This window comes from Miscanthus floridulus, chromosome 6 (assembly GCF_019320115.1).
Source record: "Miscanthus floridulus cultivar M001 chromosome 6, ASM1932011v1, whole genome shotgun sequence".
Classification (NCBI taxonomy): Eukaryota; Viridiplantae; Streptophyta; class Magnoliopsida; order Poales; family Poaceae; genus Miscanthus; species Miscanthus floridulus.
The window spans coordinates 8,053,542-8,075,444 of NC_089585.1; the positions used below are offsets into that span (position 1 = coordinate 8,053,542).

The window sequence follows — 21,903 nt, forward strand, 5'->3', positions numbered from 1 at the left end:
TCGATGCAAGGAGGCCTCGAGCCCTTCATGGGCCGGCCTTCGAACCCCGATCAGTCACCGCTCATGTTGAATGAGACAACTACCGCTTCGTGATGCGATGCGAAGCGTTGTGATGCAATAATTGCATATGCTATGCTTGGATGTATGAGAATGGATGAATGAATGCTCATGCACTGGAAAAGTAAAGTGGGGGTTGGTAAAGTTACCTCGATGGCTTGAGTGATGGGTTTGGGGAGCTCTTATCTGATATGTCCGAGTGGAATCTAGGTTGATCATTCATGATGGAGTTGGCATAACCCGCATGGGGCATCCTATTGCTCCTTACCCATCTATCGGTAGCGGCCCGAGCCGTCCGATCGACTTGGGTGACCCACTGGCCTCTCCACAATGAAGATTCCACTGGTGGGCCCCTCCAAACCCTTCCTAGGAAGGCGGAGGCTAAAGCTTGTGGTGTGGGCAAAAAAACTCTTATCATGCTGGAGAGCAAAAACGTCGTAGCCGCTAGGGCGTAGGTTTCTTGAGGTCCGACCAGTTTTACTTAGCGTTTGTTTCCGCAAACATTGCCTTTACATTTTTAATGTGAGAAAGGGTCGGGCGTGGCGACTGTTTTAGAAAGGATATATATATATATACCCTTATCTAGCCCCTCCAAACCCTTCCTGGGAAGGCGGAGGCTAAAGCTCGAGGTGCGAGCAAAAAAACTCTGATCACGCTGGTGAGAAAAAATGTCGTAGCCGCTGGGGCATAGGTTTCTTATGGTCCGACCAGTTTTACTCAGTGTTTGTTTATGCAATTCTTGCCTTTATGTTTTTAACATGAGAAAGGGTCAGGCACGGTGACTATTTCAAAAAGAATATATATAACATGAGAAAGGGTCAGGCACGGTAAAATCGATAAGAGAAAGCATGCGTAGATTTAATGGTAAAAGCAACATAGCTATTCGATGTTCTAGGTGTTGACGAAGACTTTGCCATCGATGGTCATGAGCCCCTTGCCATTGCTAGGGTTAGGTGTCACTAAAGATCGAGGAGTCGATAGCAAAACCGATAAGAGAAAGCATGCGTAGATTTAAGGGTAAAAGCGACGTAGTTGTTCGATGTTCTAGGCATTGATGAAGACTTCGCCGTCGATGGTCTTAAGCTTATAGGTGCCTAGTCGGAGTACCTCCACAATGACGTACTATCCCTCCCATGGCGAAGAGAGCTTGTGGTGGTTCATGTTGCTCTGGACGAGGCGGAGCACCATGTCCCCGATGTTGAAGGTCCGATCCCACACTTGACGTCTGTGGTACTAGTGTAATGCTTGCTGGTACTTGGCCAAGCGGAGGAGGGCAATGTCACGTGCTTCATCTAGCTGGTCCATAGCATCCTTGAGGGATGCCTCAGCTCCCTGTTCGTCATATGCCCTGACCCTCGGTGCTCCATAATCGAGGTTGGTTGGGAGGATAGCCTCGGAACCATAGACCATGAACAATGGCGTGTAGCTAGTGGCCCAGCTAGGGGTTATCCTTATGCTCCAAAGCATCATAGGAAGCTCCATGACCTATCGTCTGTCAAACTTATTCAACCGGTTGAAGATCCTAGGCTTAAGGCCTTGTAGGACCATGCCATTTGCGCGCTCGACCTACCCGATCATGCGGTGGTGCACCACGATGGCCCAATCGACGTAGATGTGGAATTCATCATAAAATCGAAGGAACTTCTTCCTAATGAACTGGATGCCGTTGTCCATGATAATGGGGTTTAGGTCTCCAAAGTGATGGACGATGTCAAGGAAGAATAACACGACTTTCTTGGACTTGATCACGGAGATTGGTCGAGCCTCTATCCACTTTGTAAACTTGTCTACGGCGATAAGCAAGTGCGTATAGCCCCTGAGCGCCCTCTTGAGAGGTCTGACTAGATCGAGCCCTAGACCATGGAGCCACATGATGGGGATCATTTGGAGTGCTTGGGCCGGCAGGTGGGTCTGCCGAGCGTAGTATTAACACCCTTCATAGGTGCGCACAATCTATTTAGCATCAGCTGCTGTGGTCGGCTAGTAGAAGCCTTGTCAAAACATGTTTTTGACTAGGGTCCTAGCTACAGTATGGTGCCCACAGACCCCACCATGGATATCACCCAGCCACTGCTTCCCTTATTCGATGGGGATGTAGCGCTATAGGATCCTGATATGGCTTCACCTGTAGAGCTCGCTCTCAATAATGACAAAGGACTTGATACAATGTGTGAGCCATGGAGGCTCCATTTTGTCCATCGATAGCGCCTGAGGGAGGAGGTAGTCAAGGTAAGGCATCCTCCAGTCAGCTAGAGGGTCAGGCTCTGTCACTGGATCCTCGTTAAGCTCCATGACTTCAGGGTCAGATGGAGCCGCCGGCTAGTTAGCCCCCGAGCCCAGGGCAGGCGGCCCATCACCGGTCTATTTTGGCTCCTCGTAGCGGACCGAGGGCTTGTACTGATCACTAGCGAAGATGCCCATTGGTGCCGGCTCTCTATCGGATGCCATTTTTGCAAGTGCGTCAGCCGCCTCATTAAGACGCCTTGGGATGTGATTAAGCTCGAGACCGTCAAACTTGTCCTCCAGCTGGCAGACTTCTTGGCAATACGCAACCATCTTGGTGTTGTGGTAGCTTGATTCTTCATGACTTGGTCGATGACCAGCTAGGATTCACCTTGGACATGAAGTCATTGGATACCCAACTCGATGGTGATGCGTAGGCCATTGATGAGTGCCTCATACTCGGCCACATTGTTGGAGGAGGGGAAATAGATGCGAACCATGTACCTCATGCATACCCTGAGGGCGAAATGAAGACTAGCCCCATGCCAGCGCCTTTCTACATCAGCGATCCATCGAAGTACATCATCCAGTACTCTTGGTCGACGACTACTAGCGGCATTTGGATCTCATTCCACTCTACAACGAAATCAGCCAGCACTTGTTACTTGATGGCTGTCCGAAGGGCAAATGAAATGCCTTGACCCATCAGCTCGAGTGCCCTCTTCATGATTCTTTCTGTGGCATCTCGGTTTTAGACGACCTCACCGAGAGGGAAGGACATCACGACTGTCACTGGATGTGACTCGAAGTAGTGACGCAACTTCCTCTTGGCGATAAGGAAGGCGTACAGGAGTTTCTAGATTTAGGGGTAGCGAGTCTTAAATTAGACAAGACCTCGCTAATGAAGTACACAAGACACTACACTTTGAGGGTGTGTCCCTTTTCTTCTCGCTCTACCACTAGGGCGGCGCTGACCACTTGTGTGGTGGCCACAATGTAGAGCAGAAGCGGTTCCCCATCGGTCGGAGGGACTAGGATTGGGGCCTTCGTTAGGAGCTGCTTAACCTTGTCAAGTGCCTTGTGGGCCTCAGGCATCCATTCGAAATAGTCAGCCTTTTTTAGAAGCCGATAGAAGGGGAGACCTCATTCGCCGAGGTGTGAGATAAAGCAGTTGAGCATGGCGAGGCACCCTATAACTCGTTGTACCCCCTTTATGTTCTAAATTTGGCCCATCCTCATGATGGCCTTGATCTTCTCCAGGTTGGCTTCGATGCCACGCTCAGAGATGATAAAACCCTGCAGCATACCCCTTAGGACCCTAAAAACACACTTCTCGAGGTTGAGCTTAATGCCATTTGCTTGGCATTTTGCAAAGGTCTGCTCTAGGTTAGTTATGATCTGGTTAGCCTATTTGGACTTGACCATGATGTCATCCATGTAGGCCTTAATGGTCCACCCGATGAGATCCTTGAAACACTTGAGCATGCAGCGTTGGTACATAGCCCCGTGTTCTGTAGGGCAAACAGCATTGTGACATAGCAGTATGATCCAAATGGGTTGATGAAAGATGTTGCGAGCTGGTCGGACTCTTTCATTGTGATTTGATGATACCCAGAGTTCACATCAAGGAAGCAAAGGGTTTCGCACCCTGAGGTGGAGTCGACTACTTGGTCTATGTGTGGTAAAGGAAATGGTTCCTTTGGACACGCTTTGTTGAGACCCATGTAGTCAACACACATTCTCTATTTCCCACTCTTTTTTTGTACAAGAATGGGATTGGCTAACCACTCAGGGTGGTACACCTCCTTGATGAATTTGGCCACCAAAAGCTTCGCAATCTCCTCGCTGATGGCCCAACGTTTCTCCTCGTCGAAGTGACGTAGGCACTGCTTCACCGGCTTAGAGCCTAGCCTGATCTTCAAGGCATGCTCGGTGACTTCTCTCAAAATGCCTAGCATGTCTGAGGGTCTCCACGCAAAGATGTCTCTGTTGGCGTGTAGGAAGTCACCGAGCGCGCTTTCCTATTTGGAGGAAAGCATGGTGCCGATGCACACCACTTTGGCCTCAGAGCTGCTAGGGTCTATGAGGACCTCCTTGGCTCCCTCTATAGTCTTGAAAGACTCGGCCAACCGCTTGGGGTTAGGCGCTTCTTCGACAACCTCCTCCCTGATGGCCGCAAGCTCTTTGGAGGCGACAATTGCCATGGTGTGTTCGCAACACTCGACCTCGCACTCATAGGCGCGCTGGAAGGAGGTGCCGATGGTGATGACCTCACATGGACCCATCATCTTTAACTTTAGATAGGTGTAGTTGGGGACGGCCATGAACTTCGCATAGCATGGACGTCCTAGGATGGCGTGGTAGGTCCCATGAAAACCAACCACCTCAAAGATAAGGGTCTCTGTCCTATAATTGGTTGGATTCCCAAAGGTGACGGGTAGACTAATCTATCCAAGTGGTATGGCTTACTTTCTAGGTATGATGCCATGAAAAGGCACCCCGGTTGGTTGGATGCACGACCGGTCGATGCCCATGGCGTTGAGCGTTTCAGCGTACAAGATGTTGAGGCCGCTGCCTCCATCCATCAGCACCTTGGTGAGCCGTTTCATGCTGATGATCGGGTCAACCACAAGCAGGTATCTTCTCAGCTACAGGATACTTTCCCGGTGGTCGGTCTGATTAAAGGTTATGGTAGACTCCAACCATTGGAGGAAGGAAGGCGTGGCTGGCTTGGCCATATAGACCTTGCGGCACATAAGATTCTGGTGGCGCTTGGAGTCATAGGCCGCCAACCCTCCGAAGATCATGAGACAGCCATCTAGTGTCGGAAATCCACCATCCTTCCCCTCGGCATCGTCTATGGCTAGCTTAGGCTCCTTCCTATGCTACCCCATTTAGAGCCTCCGGACAAGAACCACTTTATGAGGACGCAGTCCTTGTATAGGTGCTTGATGGGGAAAGCATGGTTTGGGCATGGCCCTTCGAGTAGCTTCTCAAAGTGGTCTGGGGTACCCTCGGTGGGCTTCTGACCCCCTTTATAGTCGGCAGTGGCTAGGAGCAAGCCCTTGCGCCATTGCTTGTTCTTCTTCTTATTGGGGTGGTTGGAGGCACCTTCACCGGCATCCTCATCTCGCTTTGCCTTGCCCTTGGGGTGGTCGAAAATTGCCCCGACCGCCTCCTCTCCCGAGGCATGGCTGGTGATGATGTCGAGGAGCTCCTTGCTGGTTCATGGGCCCTTACATCCCAGCTTATGAACCAGGGACTTGTAGATGGTCCTAGATAGGAAAGCTCCTATGACGTCGGCGTCGGCGACGTTAGGCAGCTCGTTGCACTGCCGGGAGAAGCGCCGGATGTACCCATGAAGAGTTTCCCCAGACTTGTTGTAACACCCCGGTGTTACGATTCTTTTTAGCGCCGTGATTTAGGCCTCAGTAAAGTTTTCGAAACGAGTTTCTCGGATTTTTGATTTAAAACGTATTCGACACGATACGCGAATCCTGTGTGATGTAGTTTCGTGGATTCAAATAAACGTCTAGGTTAAATTTCAGTGCGTAAAAATATTTAGGAATGTCGAACGACGATGCTAGCGGACGATTTGCCCTGTTAGCTTAAGCATGAAAAACAATTTTTATAAATAAAATAAAATCTATTAATAAATAGAACGATATATATATATATACATATACACACACACACACATATATATATATGTATATATATATATATATATATATATATATATATATATATATATATATATAGAACTACTGTTCTGTAGCTGGCCATAGAATAACTTATTCTGTAGCCACTTTGAGTTACGATAATTACTATGTTAATTTATGAGATTATAGTAACTCCTTACTAAGTGGTTTACTATAAAGTTATGGTAAATATTCCCATATGTTATAGTAACCCAACTATCGTAAATATATATTGACATTATGGTAAATTAGTATATAAAATTATGGTAAATAGAGGTGGCTACAGAATAACTTATTTTGTAGCCGGCTGCTGAATAGCCTCTCCCATATATATATATATATATATATATATATATATATATATATATATATATATATATATATATATATATATATATATATATATATATATATATGTGTGTGTGTGTGTGTGTGTGTGTGTGTGTAGCGCGTGCTATTGGAGTGGTATCGGAGAGCTTGGATCAAAAGCATATGCGGCCAGACATTTCACGCAACAGCACGTATTATATTTTTCTAATCCTCCTTGGCTCCTCGCACTTTGAGAAGCCGGTCGACAGGAACAAACAAATTGCGAGATTTGTTTTATCCTTGCAGCTTTCCATTGTTTTAGAAAATCGATGTGCTTGGCAGAGGTAGCCATGTGCGTATAGATATTTGAATTCATGCACCACGTCCTGGTAGCGTAGAGCTCTAGCTTCAGCAATTATATAAATTTTTCCTGTCCCTCCACGTCTGCGCGTTTCCGGCCACGTTATGCATGCCGACCATCCTTGCTGCTGCCTGGCACGTCAAGCAATCAACGTTGCTGCTCTCACTCTCTGCTTCGCTTGTCTTGTCTGTCTTCAATTGTTTTTCCACGCCGATCGGACAACGTGTTCGTCTGCACTCGCTCAGGCCTTGCCCCTTGTTTTCTTTCGCGCTGCTACCGACGCTGCTGCTTTTATTTCTTTCCCTCGGCTTCGTGAATACGTCTGCTGCTCTTGGGCACTGCTCCTCCTCCCCGTGCGCCGGTTCGCTCTCCGCCGCCTAGGCGCACGCGTGTGCCCACAGCACCGGCTTTGGCCGAGTCCGCCGTCGTCGGTTTCTCCCGCGCTCCTCTTCCTTTTCCCCGCTCGCGGTCACCGCAGCACCACGGCACCTTTTCCTTGCGCGCCTAGGCCCGTGAGGCATCGGCGCCTCTCCTTCTTCCTTCCTGCAGCGTCCACGCCCGAGCTCTCCGCACAGGTGCCGGCTTTCCCCGCGCTGGAACTGCCGCTCTGCTCCTCGGCTGTCGCACCCACGAGGCCATCCCCACCCGCCTTCGCCCGCTCACCCCCCCGGGCGCCCCTCGGTCCCGCAGCTGCTGTGCCGCATCCGGCCACCCGCGTCACCTGGCCGCCTCGCCAATCCTCTCGCTGCTGCTGCCTCGCGCGGGCGCCCTGCCATGGCCGGACATCTTCCCCGGCTAGGTCTCCTGCTATTGACCGCATTGCCCCGCACCACCGCCACGGCTCTCCTCTTCCTCCTCCACCGTGCCTGCCTTGGATGCGCCCGTCGCCGCCGTGCCATGCCCGCTCGGCACCTTGGTGTCCGTGCAGCTCCACCTCACCGCGCTGCCCCACTGCGGCCGGAGCCGTTGGCATTTCCCCGTGCCGCCTCGCGTCTCCTCCACCGCCGGCGAGCCGCCGATTGGGCCGGCGGATCGATTCCCGTCCGTGCTCTGTTTTGGAGATGAAGAAAGGGACCCAGGGGTAAGAAACGAGTAGTTGCAGGGTTCTTTTTGCAAATTACGTGACCCATATGAATAGTAGTGTACTAAATAAGGAGAAGCGTAGGGTTGTTTCTGCTTAATCGCTAGGACTGTCGGGCAGGCCGCGCGTTGGGCCGGTTTTGCCGCTGACCGCGCGTTCAGCCGGTTGCCTACGCCTGGGCCGGCCTGGTTTCTTCTGGGGCGCGCATCCGTGCTTGGTTTACTGGGCCGCTAGCGAGCCGCGCCTTGCTGGGCCGCCTGCGCTGGGCCACCCGCTGTGCTACGCCTGGGCCACGCAGGCCGTGCCCACCTGGGCCACCTTGACCGCTGGGCCGAATAGCTGGCCGCTGGCTATTTAGTTTTATGAAACATGTGTTAATTAATTTCAGTAACAAACTTGGAAAAATCAATATAAAATTGTGTGGGTGTCCAAAAATGATGAAACCAGTTTTGTTAGTCTCCTAACATCATGCTCTACATGTTAGTATATTTTGTTCACATAGTTGGATAATATTCTTAGGAAGCTATATAATTAATTAGAGATAATTAATGTTGTAAAATATAAACTTGTAGGAATTTCCATGATAAGTTGGTAATATTGTTGAATCTGAAAATTTTTATAGTAGACTCCTAGCAGTATTAGTTACCTGCCGTATTTTTTGTAGCTCCGGAATAACTAGTTGCTAATTAGATAATGATGTCTTATTTCAAATAGTGATTAAATCGATAGAATAAAATATAGAAACACCGTTGGTTTATATAACTGAAATAATTATTGGGAAATAGTGTCTTATCCAACAACATGTATATGTAGCCTAAGTACAGTCGTCGTTAGAACTAGCTCGTTCACTTGATAGACGTAGAACGTATTTATATGAGTCACGATTGTAGTCAGTTGATCATACCCTTGCATTTCATTACATTGCATATCGTGATAGGGACGTCGATGGATCACGGAGTCATCGGGAGTTGCTGGAGAAATGGTGCTTTTAGAGATCATGTCGCCATGATGGAAAACTAACTTCTGCTTATATTTTACCCAGGCAAGCCCCGGTGCATAACCCCTACTTTCTGCAGTTTAAATTATAATTGTGCATTAAGTTTTAAGGAGTTGAATGAAACCACTTGCATATATATATTTATCCTATGAGTCTTACTAGTATGACAGGATCGTGTAGATTGCTATGCTACAGGACTCCGGTAGAAGTCGAGTGATTGCCTGTCACTCGCGAGAGATAGGAAATATATTATTTGATTACTATCACTTGGAAAATATGAAAATGGTGGAAAGGAAAATGGTGACCGGGCAGGGATGTGGTTTGGGTATTGGTGGGTGTAAGAAGTTGTGTCGCCGCGGAGGCGGGTCATAGCTTGGTTACACCGTTTTCCCCTGTCTGGTCAGTTAAGGACCAATCATTGCATATGACTCTAGGCAGGTCATAGACTTATTATCCCGAGCACATACTTGTGTATGGGCACTTGGAAGACTTGTTGCTCTCTTGTCGCAGATCCGGCTCTTTCTGGACTGACTGTCAGGGTTTTGTTTTGGTGGAGGAGGTCCTTGCGCCGCACTGAGTCCGAGACTCAGGGGCGGGGGCTTGGAGTCCCAGTTTGGACGGGGACCTGGACACCCGAGATAGGAGAGTGATGGGTTGGTCCTGCTTATGCCTGGGGTACAAGCGGGGCGTGTGTTTTCGGGGTACCCAGCTGGGGGCATTGATTCGCGAATCACCGGGCTATCCGGTACGGCTTGTCTACGGTTTAGCATCGTAGTAAGAACTGAAGATGAAAGATGGAAGATGGAAAAGGAAATCTGATTGCTTACCACTTGCTTGAAAGTAGTACAGGTGCTTACATAGAATGGTTAGTTAATGAACCAATGCGGCTATTAATAAAAATCGAATATAAGGACACACGTTTAGTAATGCTTCCTGCAAATGCAATGAACCCACAAGCCAAATAGCTTTGCATATCCTTGGAGTCTTTTCTTTTCTCCTATCGGGTAAGTCTTGCTGAGTACAATTGAGTACTCAGGGTTTTATTCCCCCTGTTGCAGGTAACAGGTGGACGCTTGAGCTGACCTTTGTGTGTGGATTCCTCCTGGTGGGCTCAGAGAGGATTTTCTTTACGCTACGATCGTAGTTGTCAATTATAACTCTCACAAAATACTTTTACAAACGAACGTTTTATAATCTGTTGTCGTAGTCTATATATCAATACTTCATCCTATCATTAATAGATATTCATTTCCGCTGTAACTCTGTTCACATGATTTCATTCCGCTGTTATATTAATAAATATTATACTCTGATGTTGTATTAAAAGTGATGTAAGAAATGGTTACGAATGATGTAAGCTTTGTTCTCTCATTTGTGATTCTGGTGGCAAAAATGTGGATTTTCGGGTTCTCCCTTGGGGTGTGTCCGATGGAACCAAGTAATCTAGTGTTCTCCCCTGAGTGCTTAGTGTCTAATGGAAGACAAGCACTCCTATGAGGCATTAGATTAGGCGGTTCTGCCACACTTTTGTCGGTAGTTTTTGAGATCCCATGGGTTCCTAGGATGTATGTATGTGCCCTAGAAGTTTCCCACGAAGATTTCTTTTAGGCGCCCAACTTTGGATTCGGTTGGACGGAAGGTGTTCCAACCATGTTCGCACCAAATTGGCCTGGAACGATGGAAGGTTGTGGATAATGAAATCATCACTATTCACTCCACCGACTTGGCAAGCAAGCCAATAATTCTTGAGCCACAGTCTAGGGTTTGTTTCCCCAAGGTATTTCGGGATGTTGGTCGGTGGTTGGTACCGTGGTGGAAAGACGACGTTGAGGATGTGTCGACCAAAGTGAAAGCTCTAGTTTGGTTTTGGTGAATTGATAAACCCTAAGTACTAACCTAGTTTATCAAGTGATCATGAGATAGGTAGCACACTCCAAGTGGTGAAGCAAATGAAGATCATAGCATGACAATGATGATGATCAAATGCTTGGACTTGGAAAGAAGAAAGAGAAAAACAAAAAGCTCAAGGCAAATGTATAAACCATAGGAGTTATCTTGTTTTGGTGATTAAGACACTTAGAGAGTGTGATCACATTTAGGTTTGATAGCTGTACTATTAAGAGGGGTGAAACTCGTATCGGAATGCGGTTATCAAAGTGCCACTAGATGCTCTAACTCATTGCATATGCATTTAGGATCTAGTGGAATGCTAACACCCTTGAAAATATTTGTGAAAATATGCTAACACATGTGCACAAGGTGATACACTTGGTGGTTGGCACATTTGAGCAAGGATGAAGAAGTTAGAGGTAAAGAAGAGTTAGTCTCGCTGGTCACAAGGTGACCGAATGCTGGTTCTAGTGGAATCGACGCGTCTGGTCAGTTGTGCTAGCAGAGATGCTGGCGTCAGTCAAACGATCGGACGCTGGGTCTTGAACGACCGAACGCTGGCGAGGTGTGTCCGATCCTGTTGTTGGGCAGCACATAGAGGCTAGGGTCTCTGACTGGACGCTGGCAGGGTCCGGTCGTGCATGACCGAACGCGTTCGGTGGGCAAAATGCGTTTCTGGAAACTTACTAGAAACGACCGAACGCTGGAAGCTGAGTGTCCGGTCAATAATAGCGCAGTGTCCAGTCAACTCAAGTGGCCATTGAAATCGGAACACGTGGCTGTCGTCGAGCGATCGGACGCTGAGGTCCAGCATCCGGTCAACATGACCAGAGCATCTAGTCAGCCCGCGTTGTGCTCAGTGAAGGGGTATAATAGCTCTATTTCATGGGGGCTTCTATTTAAGCCCCATGGCCAGTTGAAGCTCACACCTTTGGCCATTTTCATTGACATAACAACCTTGTGAGCTTAGCCAAAGCCCTCCCACTCATCTCCATCATCGATTTATTATCTTTGTGAGATTGGGAAAGAATCTAAGTGCATTGCTTGAGTGATTGCATCTAGAGGCACTTGGTGTTCATGTTTCGCTGTGGATTTCGCTTCTTACTCTTGGTGGTAGCCACCACCTAGATGGCTTGGAGCAGCGAGGATCGTTGAGCAGAGAGTGGTGATTGTCTCCGGCTCTAATCGTGGTGATTGTGAGGGGTTCTTGACCTTTCCTCGGCGGAGAGCCAAAAGGTACTCTAGTGGATTGCTCATGGCTTGTGTGATCCTCATCTTGTGTTGGTTGTGTAGCACCCTATTGAGGGTTTGGAGTGTGATGCCAATTAGCGCGTGAACCTCCAAGTGAGTGAATCGCCACAACGAGGAGTAGCTTGCCGGCAAGCAAGTGAACCTTGGTAAAAATCATTGTGTTCATCATTTGATTCTGAGGTGATTGGTCTTCATTATTATTCATCTTTGTGATTGATTGGTTCCTTCATCTACATGGTGGTATAACCTTCTTAATCACTCTCTTTACATTACCGCAAACTAGTTGTCAAGCTCTTTAGTGTAGCTAGTTGTGAGAGCTTGCTTGATTGGTTGATGTGGCTCTTTAGTTAGCCTTTGAGAGCACACTAATATAGGATAGTGTCATAGCTATTGTGTGAATAGATACTATCTAAACTAGAATTGTGGTAGGTGGCTTACATTTTGAGTAGGCTAGCGCAACACTTGCTTCGCCTCATAATTGTCTAACTATTTTGTTAAGTGTTGTTGTAGAAATTTTTATTAGACTATTCACCCCCATCTAGCCATTAGGACCTTTCAAGTGGTATCGGAGCAGAGATCACCGTGATTTGAGGCTTAACAACCTTCGGTGTAAAAATGGCTCAAATCAACAACACCAAGAAGCCACCCTAATTTGATGGCACAAATTATCCTTATTGGAAGTCAAAGATGACCACACACATCAAGTCAATTAATAGAAAAGTATGGAAGATAGTTGAAACCAAAATTGAGATTGGTGATCCAGAGAATCCCATCGCCACCGAAGAAGTGCTTCTCCAAAACAATGACATTGCTCTAAGTGCTATTCATGATGCAATTGATGAAAGAACATTTGAGCAAATCAAGAATATTGAGATGGCTCATGAGGCTTGGAAGAAATTTAAAGAATCATTTGAGGGCACTCAAGCCGTGAAGGGTGCAAAGTCATACATCCTCAAAGAGAAGTTTGTAAGCTTTAAGATGAAGGAGGATGAGAGTGTGCCGGAGATATTTCATAAGCTTCAAGTGCTTATCAATGATCTCAAAGCACTTGGAGAAGAGGTGAAGGACAAGGACTTCTCCCATAAGTTCTTGAGATGCTTACCTTCAAGATTTGGCACATTGGTCACAATTCTAGTGAGGAGTGGTTTGGACACCATGACACCAAATCAAGTGTTGGGAGACATCATGACCGATGATACATATAGAGATGAAGATGAGAAGGAAAAAAAGAAGGAGAAGAAAGATGAGAAGAAGGATGAGAAGAAGAGCGTGGCATTCAAGGCCACATCATCCAAGGGAAAAGCTAAGCAAGAAACATCAAGTGAAGATGATGATTCATGCGATGATGATGATGATGAGAAGATGGCTCTCTTTGTCAAGAGATTTGGCAAGTTTATGGTGAAGAAGGGCTATCATGCTAGGAGGAAGAAGTCTTCATCCAAGAACAAAGAAGAGTCAAGAAGGTGCTTCAAGTGTGGAAGCAAAGATCATCTTGTTGCTCAATGCCCATATAATAGCGACAATGATGATCACAACAAGAAGAACAAGAAGGAAAAGAAAGAGAAGAAGGATAAGATGGCCTTCAAGAAGAAGAAGGGTGGTTCATATGTAGTCACTTGGGATAGTGATGCTTCCTCAAGTGATGATGATGATGATAACAAGACCACCAAAAAGAAGGTTCTTGCAAGCATTGCTATCAATGAGAAGCCATCTCTCTTCGAATCTTCATCATGCTTTATAGCTAAGGCCACTAAGGTACAATCTTGTGATGATGAAAGTGATGAAGAACATGATGATGAAAATAAACATGAAAATGAAAATGATAGTGATAGTGATAATGATGAACCTACTAAAGATAAATTATTTGACATGCTAGAGGATGCTAGAGAACACTTTGACATCAAGAGAAGGGAATGCAAAAGCTTGCGTAAGGAACTAAAAGACCTTAACCAAGCCTTTGATGAGCTCAATGCATCTCATGAGAGGCTAGAGGAAGCCAATGAGAAGCTTGGCAAAGCTCACAAAAAGCTTGAAAAGGCTCATTCCTCTTTACTTAATGAGCAAAATAAAAGAAAGCATGTTGAAACTTGTAATGTAGGTTTAACTTGTGATATAATTGATGAATCACTATCTATGCCTATCATTGTTGCTCCCACTAACCCTTCTTGTAGCACTTCCACTTCTACCTCATCTAGTAGTGATGGTCTCACTTGTGACACCTCACTAGTGGTTGAGAATGAGAACCTCAAGAAGGAGGTCAATAAGCTCACTCACACCTTAGCTAAAGCTTATGGTGGTGAGGACCGCTTGCTTATGTGCTTGGGTAGCCAAAGAGCTTCTCTCTACAAAGAGGGATTGGGCTACACCCCTAAGAAAGGCAAGGCGGCCTTTGCTCCTCACAAGACTAGTTTTGTGAAGAACAATGGTCGGTTTTGCACTAGTTGCAAGCAAGTTGGTCAGGTAGAGCAAAAATGCATGAACAAGAAATCACAAGCTAATGTATCATTCATAAAGCTTGATTCATGTTATATGCTTACTAAGGATACAAATGGTGTGAAGGCTAAGTTCATTGGTAAACCATGGATGGGCTCAAAGAAGAAAGTCATTTGGGTACCAAAGAGCTTAGTGACTAACCTTCAAGGACCCAAGTAAGTTTGGGTACCTAAAAAGAATTGATATTCTTTTATGGGCTAATTACAAAGCTGGAGGAATGCATTGGGTTCTTGATAGTGGGTGCACTCAACACATGACCGGTGATGTAAGAATGTTCAACTCAATCAACACCAATGGCAATAGTGGTTATGATAGTATCACATTTTGTGACAATGGCAAAGGCAAGGTCAAAGGGCTTGGTAAGATTGCAATATCCAATGACATGAGAGAAAGGGGAGAGGATCTTAAGAACCCTAGAACAAATCCCCATCTCGATTTTGATTCAAAAGAAGCAGATTCAAAAGAAAAGAAGGGGAAGAGGGGAAGGGGATAATCTTGCAGATCTCGAATCAAACCAAAAGAAAACCCAAATTGGAGATCTCAAATCAAACCAAAAGAAAAACCAAATTGGGTTCAACCGAACCCTAACCCTAACTCGAATAAAGAAGGGGTAGAGAGTGATTCGGATGAACTCTGAGAAGAAAGAAATCAAAAGAAAAGCGAAACCCTAACCCAGATCCCCATTCGGATGAACTCTGAAAAGAAAAGAAATCAAACAAAGAGAAAACCGAATCGATCGAATCAAATCAGAAAAGAAACCCTAACCCTAGAGCTAAACCCTAATCCCCAACACTGGTTCGGATAAGAGAAAAGCATATCCAGATCGAAGAAGGGGAAAGGGGGAACGGACCTACCTCGCCGTGCGTCGGGATGGCCTTTCACCAACATGGGAGAAGAAGGGCCAAGCCAGGGGGCAGCTGCTCGCTGGGATCGGCCAAGGGGGCGCCGTGGCCAGGCCGCTCGACGGCGGCGTGCTCACCCATTGGGGAGCACGCGCGCCGGCGAGGGGGCCGGCAACGGCGCCATAGCTGCCTCGCTCCACCGCCTTCGCTCACTCTTGGTCGCAGCTCGCTGCGCTGAGGTAGAGAGAGAGGAGAGAGTGGCAAAGAAGAGAGAGAAGCAGAGAGTGCGAATGGCCTAGGGTTTTCCGGTCGGAGGCCGCGGCTGTGGTTTTGTTCGCGCGAAGACGCCGCATAGCCGTCCGATCGGCTCCAACGGCGCTAGATGCGCGGGCCAACATCGTGGCCCAGGCGGGCGAGAGCGCGAGGCCGAATTCCCGGCCCAGGCCTAGGTTGCGGCCTGGGCGTGGGGGAGCGTGCGGGACAGCGCGCGCGCGCATGGGCCAAAAACAGTGAAAGAATCAAGATCCGTTTTTTCTTTTTTATTTTCCAGTAATTGCTCATTTCTAGAAAATGAAAAATAGCTCAAAGAAAATAGAAAAAGTAGTTTGTCCTGTGGGAAAAATTCATTAAATTGAATTATTTTTCCGCTGCTAAAGAAATTATTTATTCTCCAGTTATTTTTAACCAATGTGGTATTTAATTGAAGAAAAAGAGATTTGACATGATTATGATGTTGTTATTTTCTGACCAATGTTGTTAATAACAATATCATAATTTTAATGATTTATGCATTAATTTTACTTCTACCCAACGGTGATGTAGAATTAGTGTATGAGAACAGTTGTAAAAGTTAATGATTTATGTATTAATTCTATTTTTGCCCAACGATGATGTAGAATTAGTGTATACGAACAGTTGTATGTTTTGATTTTGATCAACGTTGGAATCAAGGCATGCAAATGGTATTATTTTTGTATTAAGAAAAGTTTTGACCTGGCCTTCATCTTGTTTGAGTTGGACTAGGTAGTCACCTCACCGTGTCCCATTGATCTTGTGGCACTGGTGAGGGAGACAAACAAGATTGATGCCGCTTGGGCAACTAAAGAGAGGGATTTTGAATCCTGAAAGATGTCCTATGACTTTGAGCATAGGAAGAGGGTCACTGCCAACAAGAAATTTTTGGCTGTGATAAAGAACACAATTGAGTCTATAATTGTGGGCTAAATCCCATAGTGTGACATGGTCACCGAATACCTCGATAGAATAAAGAGTCAGTTCACTAGCTCTTCAAAGACATATGCTACCCAGCTGATAAAGCAATTGGTGACAGAAAGTTAATTTGGAAATTATGGTATAAGAGAGCTCATGATACGCCGTCGAAATTATGGCACTATCGTTTAGGCCATATTTCGAGGGGGAGAATAAAAGACCAGTTAAGAATAATATTCTTCCTCCATTAGAGCTCTCAGATTTAGAACAATGCAGAGAATACATAAAAGAAAAGTATGTAAAGAAAGTTAAGAAAAGATGTCAAACGAAGCGCAGGAATTCTACAGATTATTGATACATATATCTATGGTCCGTTTCCTGTAAAGAGTATGGATGGTTATGATTCATTCATAATATTCACAGATGATTACTCTTGTTATGGCTACATTTATCCAATGAAAGAAAGAACAAAAGCATTGGATAAATGTAGATATTTAAAGGCAAAAGTTGAAATTCAACGCAATTTAAAGATTAAGATAGTCAGGTCTGACCATGGGGGAGTACTACGGTCGGCGTACCCTAAAAGAATGGTATAATAGCCTAGTATTCTACACCAGGCGAACCTCAGTAGAATAGAGCAGCTAAAAGAATCAATCGTACCCTGATGGATATGGTGGGCAGTATGATAAGTTACTCCACCTTACAGTTGAGCCTGTGAATGGAGGCGTTAAAACCGACATTCATATTCTCAATAGAGTACAAAGTAAGTCGGTGCCCAAAACACCGTATGAGTTGTGGACAGAAAGAGTACCCTCACTAAACACTTAGGTGTGTGGGAGAGCCCTGCTGAGGCTAAAGTATTTAACCCATACATTTATCCAATGAAAGAAAGAACAGAAGCATTGGATAAATGTAGATATTTAAAGGCAAAAGTTGAAATTCAACGCAATTTAAAGATTAAGATAGTCAGGTCTGACCGTAGGGGAGTACTACGATCGGCGTACCCTAAAAGAATGGCATAGTAGCCCAGTATTCTACACCGGGCGAACCTCAGCAGAATAGAGTAGCTAAAAGAATCAATCGTACCCTGATGGATATGGTGGGCAGTATGATAAGTTACTCCACCTTACAGTTGAGCCTATGAATGAAGGCGTTAAAACCTGACATTCATATTCTCAATAGAGTACAAAGTAAGTCGGTGCCCAAAACACCGTATGAGTTGTGGACAGGAAGAGTACCCTCACTAAACACTTAGGTGTGTGGAAGAGCCCTGCTGAGGCTAAAGTATTTAACCCATACATTTATCAGTTAGATCCCAAAATAGTAAGTTGCTATTTGTTTGGCTACCCAGAAAAGTCAAAAGTTTTTCATTTTCTACTGTCCAGAGAGACATACAAAGTTTGTGAAACGAGACACGCTGTCTTCCTAAAGGATGAATTGATGAGGGGGAGCATGGTAGCTCGAGAAATTGACCTTGAAGTGAAGCGGGTGTATGGCCACTCCAATGTTTCATGTGCCATTTTTCTCACTACCTGCTATCGCTGCACCGACAGTGCTAGATGCTGTGGTGCCAGCACCTGTTGTTATCCCACCTGTGGCAACAATGAATGACAATGAGGAACCTGTTCTTCAGGATCCAATAGAACCTATTGCCACACATGAGGGGGAGCAACAGCAGCCTCAAATAGAAGATGTGTCAAATATGAAGGCCCCTAGAAGGTCTCAAAGAGTTAGAAAATCAGCTATTCCTGCTAATTATGAAGTGTAAAACACTAAGGAATTTCAAATGGAGGATGATCCCACCCTGTTTGAAGAAGCCATGAGTAGTGATCATTCATCAAAGTGGCTTGAGGCCATGAAAGATGCAATGAAATCAATGAATGTCAATAAAGTTTAGGATTTGGATATAATTCCTAAAGGGGCAAAAACAGTAGACTGTAAATGGGTCTATAAAACAAAACTTGACTCTCAAGGAAATATAGAGAGATATAAAGCGCGACTTGTGGCAAAAGGCTTTATGCAAAGAGAAGGGATTGATTACAATCAGACCTTTTCTCCAGTCTCATGTAAAGTTTTCTTCAGAATCATAATGGCATTAATGACACATTATGATTTAGAATTACATCAGATGGATGTAAATACGGCATTTCTCAACGGAAACTTGGAGGAAAATGTTTACGTGGCACAACCGAAAGGTTTTGTCATGGAAGGAAAAGAACGAATGGGATGCCGCCTAAAGAAATCCATTTATAGATTAAAACAAGCTTCAAGACAGTGGTACTTGAAGTTTGATCAGACAATAAAGAATTTTGGGTTTTAAAGAGAATGTAGAGGACAATTGTGTCTATGCAAAGTTTAAGAATGGGAAGTTTATCTTCCTTGTCCTGTATATGGATGATATCTTACTTGCTAGTAGTGATGTCAGTCTACTACAAGAGACAAAGAAGTTTTGTCCTCAAAACTTGATATGAAAGATCTTGGTGAAGTCTCATTCATTCTAGGGATCGAGATTCACCGAGATAGAAGAAAAGGGGTATTAGGACTGTCACAAAAGGCATACATAGAAAGAATCTTAAAGAAATTCAGTATGCACAAATGTAGTCCCTCACCTGCTCCTATAATCAAGGGCGATAGATATGGAGATTTTCAATGCCCTAGGAACCAATATGAGCTCAATCAAATAAAAGTGGTTCCATATGCTTCAGCTGTCGAAAGCTTACAATATGCTCAAGTATGTACATGCCCTGACTTGGCATTTGTTACCGGGTTACTTGGCAGATTCCAGAGCAATTCTGGAACAGAACAATAAAATTAGTAAAGTCTTGCATTATTTGCAAGGAATGAAAGGCCTCATGATGACGTATAGAAGATCTGATTCACTCCACATAGTGGAAAATTTAGATTCTGATTATGCGAGAGATGATAGAAAATCCACGATGGGATAGTATTCACTCTCAAAAAGGGGAGCTATTTCATGGAAAAGCTCAAATGCAAACCATCACTACATCGTCCACAATGTATGACAGTTTGTAGCGTGATATGAGGCAACGGGGTAGGTGAACAGACTAAAGAAGTTCATACCCGATTTGAAGGTGGTTGACGACATCTATAGATCACTTAAGTTATACTACGATTATAATCTGGCAGTACAGTATGCTCACAACATAAGTCAAGTGGTGCTGCCAAACACATTGACATAGAGTATTATGTTGTGATAGATAAAGTTCGGGATCAAGTCATAAGTCTTGAGCATATAAGTACAGAAAAGATGCTCACGGATCCACTTACAAAAGGCTTACCACCCAACGTGTTCAGAGAACATGGTGTTCAGAGAACATGTAGCTAGCATGGGTTTAAGGGAAAGCCTAAAATTCCTGGACAAAAGAAGGCCCAAAGATAAGTATCTATTTCAGAACAGAGTAGTGTGTTGTAGCTATTAAATCTATCGGCAATGGACCATGACGATGAGACATGCTCTATGCGCTAATTTATAATGGAATAAACAAAAGTAAATGATATGAAATTGAAAGATGGAATGAGATCAAGGGGGAGAATGTTAGTTGATCTCCACCAATAGGCCCAACGGCCTATTGGGCCCTTGCCTCTGCGCCCTGATCGGGGGCGCCCAACCCTAATAGGTTGGTGGGCCCCTGTCGCACATCACATATAAAAATAGGTGGGGATCACGGCTTGAGTCATGAGGTTGGTCTGAGACGCCATGATCCCACCGATAGAAATCCTAATCCGATCTACAGTGTGCTGCCAGCGACGGGATGCCCCACCACACCGCTGTCGCCTCTGCAGGGTCTCCACCGATCCACTGGATCGCCACCCCACCTCCTCACCACCGTGCCGAGCATCGGTGTCCGCGAGGCGGCATCCAGGGTGAACTTGGCATCTACGTTGCTGCGGCCCAACTATGCTAAGGCGAGGAGCCTTACCTGGATCTACGGTTACACAGAAAGATACACCACAATCCTAACAAAATCTGCCTTGGGTTCATGATCCTTTGGGGCTTTAGTCTTCCTTGCCTTCAAGTGTGTATTAAACCCTGGCACTTCTGTTGTGTTGCCTTCTTCTAGAATCACTGTCCATTTTATGGCTTTAAAGAAATGTTCTACACTTTTCTTATATCAGTCGGTACTTGTTGAATCCAATTCATCTCATTGGTTGCTGTGGGACATGTCATTGGATCCTGACCTACGTGAGGGTAATCAGCCTGAGCGCTAACATTCACTTTCATGCTGTGGGACATGTCGCGAGTCAAGAAATGAACCTGACAATTTATCCATGTAACAAAAAATTGTATAATTTGCATGGTTCCTCTCTTATGGCAGTGCTCCTCCCGTTTTGTTCAAAGAAAACATTTATCGGATAATCAAGTTTATAGTCGGGATTTATGTCTTGTACATGCAGGCAGTAGGCCACAAATGTGACTACCCAGTTTAATTTTGATAAGCGAGCGACACGCCTGAACGGTTTATATGCTTTGATCATTGCACTGAAGTACATGTCCCATGTTCAGTTCACTAGAGCCCCCGCACCTGGTGGGAGGAGACCGCTACTAAGGTCGCTAAGGATGAAAGAAGGCGTTTCAATGGTTTGGTGATCTACACATACTAGAATCTTTGGAAGGAAAGAAACCAAAGAATTTTCAATAACGCTGAAGAATCGTCATTGCAAGTGGCTTCAAGAATTAAAGAAGACATTAAGCAAATGATGAGGGTGTTCCAAGGGGCATTCTAGGAAGGGGGCTAGCAAGCCGGCCATTCTGGTTGTATACGTGGTTTGGGGGGATTTTTACCCCTGTTTGTTTGCACAGCTCCTCGGGCTGTGGCTATACATAAACCTTCTTTATTCCTTCCTTATTTGAGAGGCAGACTCCTGCTGTTCGTTAAAAAAAACATAGTCCCAGCCAAATGGAACATACTCCTCAATTAACCAATTTAAGCGAAGCTTAACCATGATTTGGTGCTGAAAGCATCTGCAAAATGTATGGTTGAATCACCGAGGATTTATCATTTCATCGATTGGAAGAAGCTGCTTTGTGAATAGGATGTCATACTCATTACATTTTGCACAACATGATGAAGAGTACTGCATAATCTAACGATTGATTTTTTTAGACGAACAAACCGTTTCTATTCACAAAGGAGATCTTTTAAGAGTTGTCGAGGTTGTAATCGATTCCTACGAGACCGTCACCAAACAATCCATGAATGAATGTTAGGTTGGGCCTCCTCAAATCGCATGTGGGAAGACCCGCATGCACAGCAACCACAAAATGCTCTAAAAGCCATCCATAAACACTGTCTAAGCCACTTTGGAATCAGTCTAAAAAGTAGTCGATAGCAAAGGGTATATATATGTCTATAAACTACTATAATAAGAAATAAAAAATATTTCTTTTTCCTCTGACTTCTCTTTCCCTTATTGGTATCTGTCACCAAGTCGTTGCTACTCCCGTCGACCCTCCTCGCCCTACATTG

General features: G+C 45.2%; 1 protein-coding gene across 1 annotated transcript; it reads right to left on the reverse strand.

Annotated features, from left to right (window-relative positions):
* Positions 1–4,301: 4,301 nt before the first annotated feature.
* LOC136460170 (uncharacterized) lies at positions 4,302–4,604 on the reverse strand. Its single transcript, XM_066459982.1, has one exon. The coding sequence runs from the start codon at positions 4,602–4,604 to the stop codon at positions 4,302–4,304; it is 303 nt and encodes a 100-aa protein (XP_066316079.1).
* Between the last annotated feature and the right edge of the window lie 17,299 nt (positions 4,605–21,903).

Excerpts from the sequence above, each read along its gene's own strand:
- LOC136460170 (XM_066459982.1), bottom strand. The coding sequence starts at position 4,604 with ATGGCCGTCCCCAACTACACCTATCTAAAGTTAAAGATGATGGGTCCA.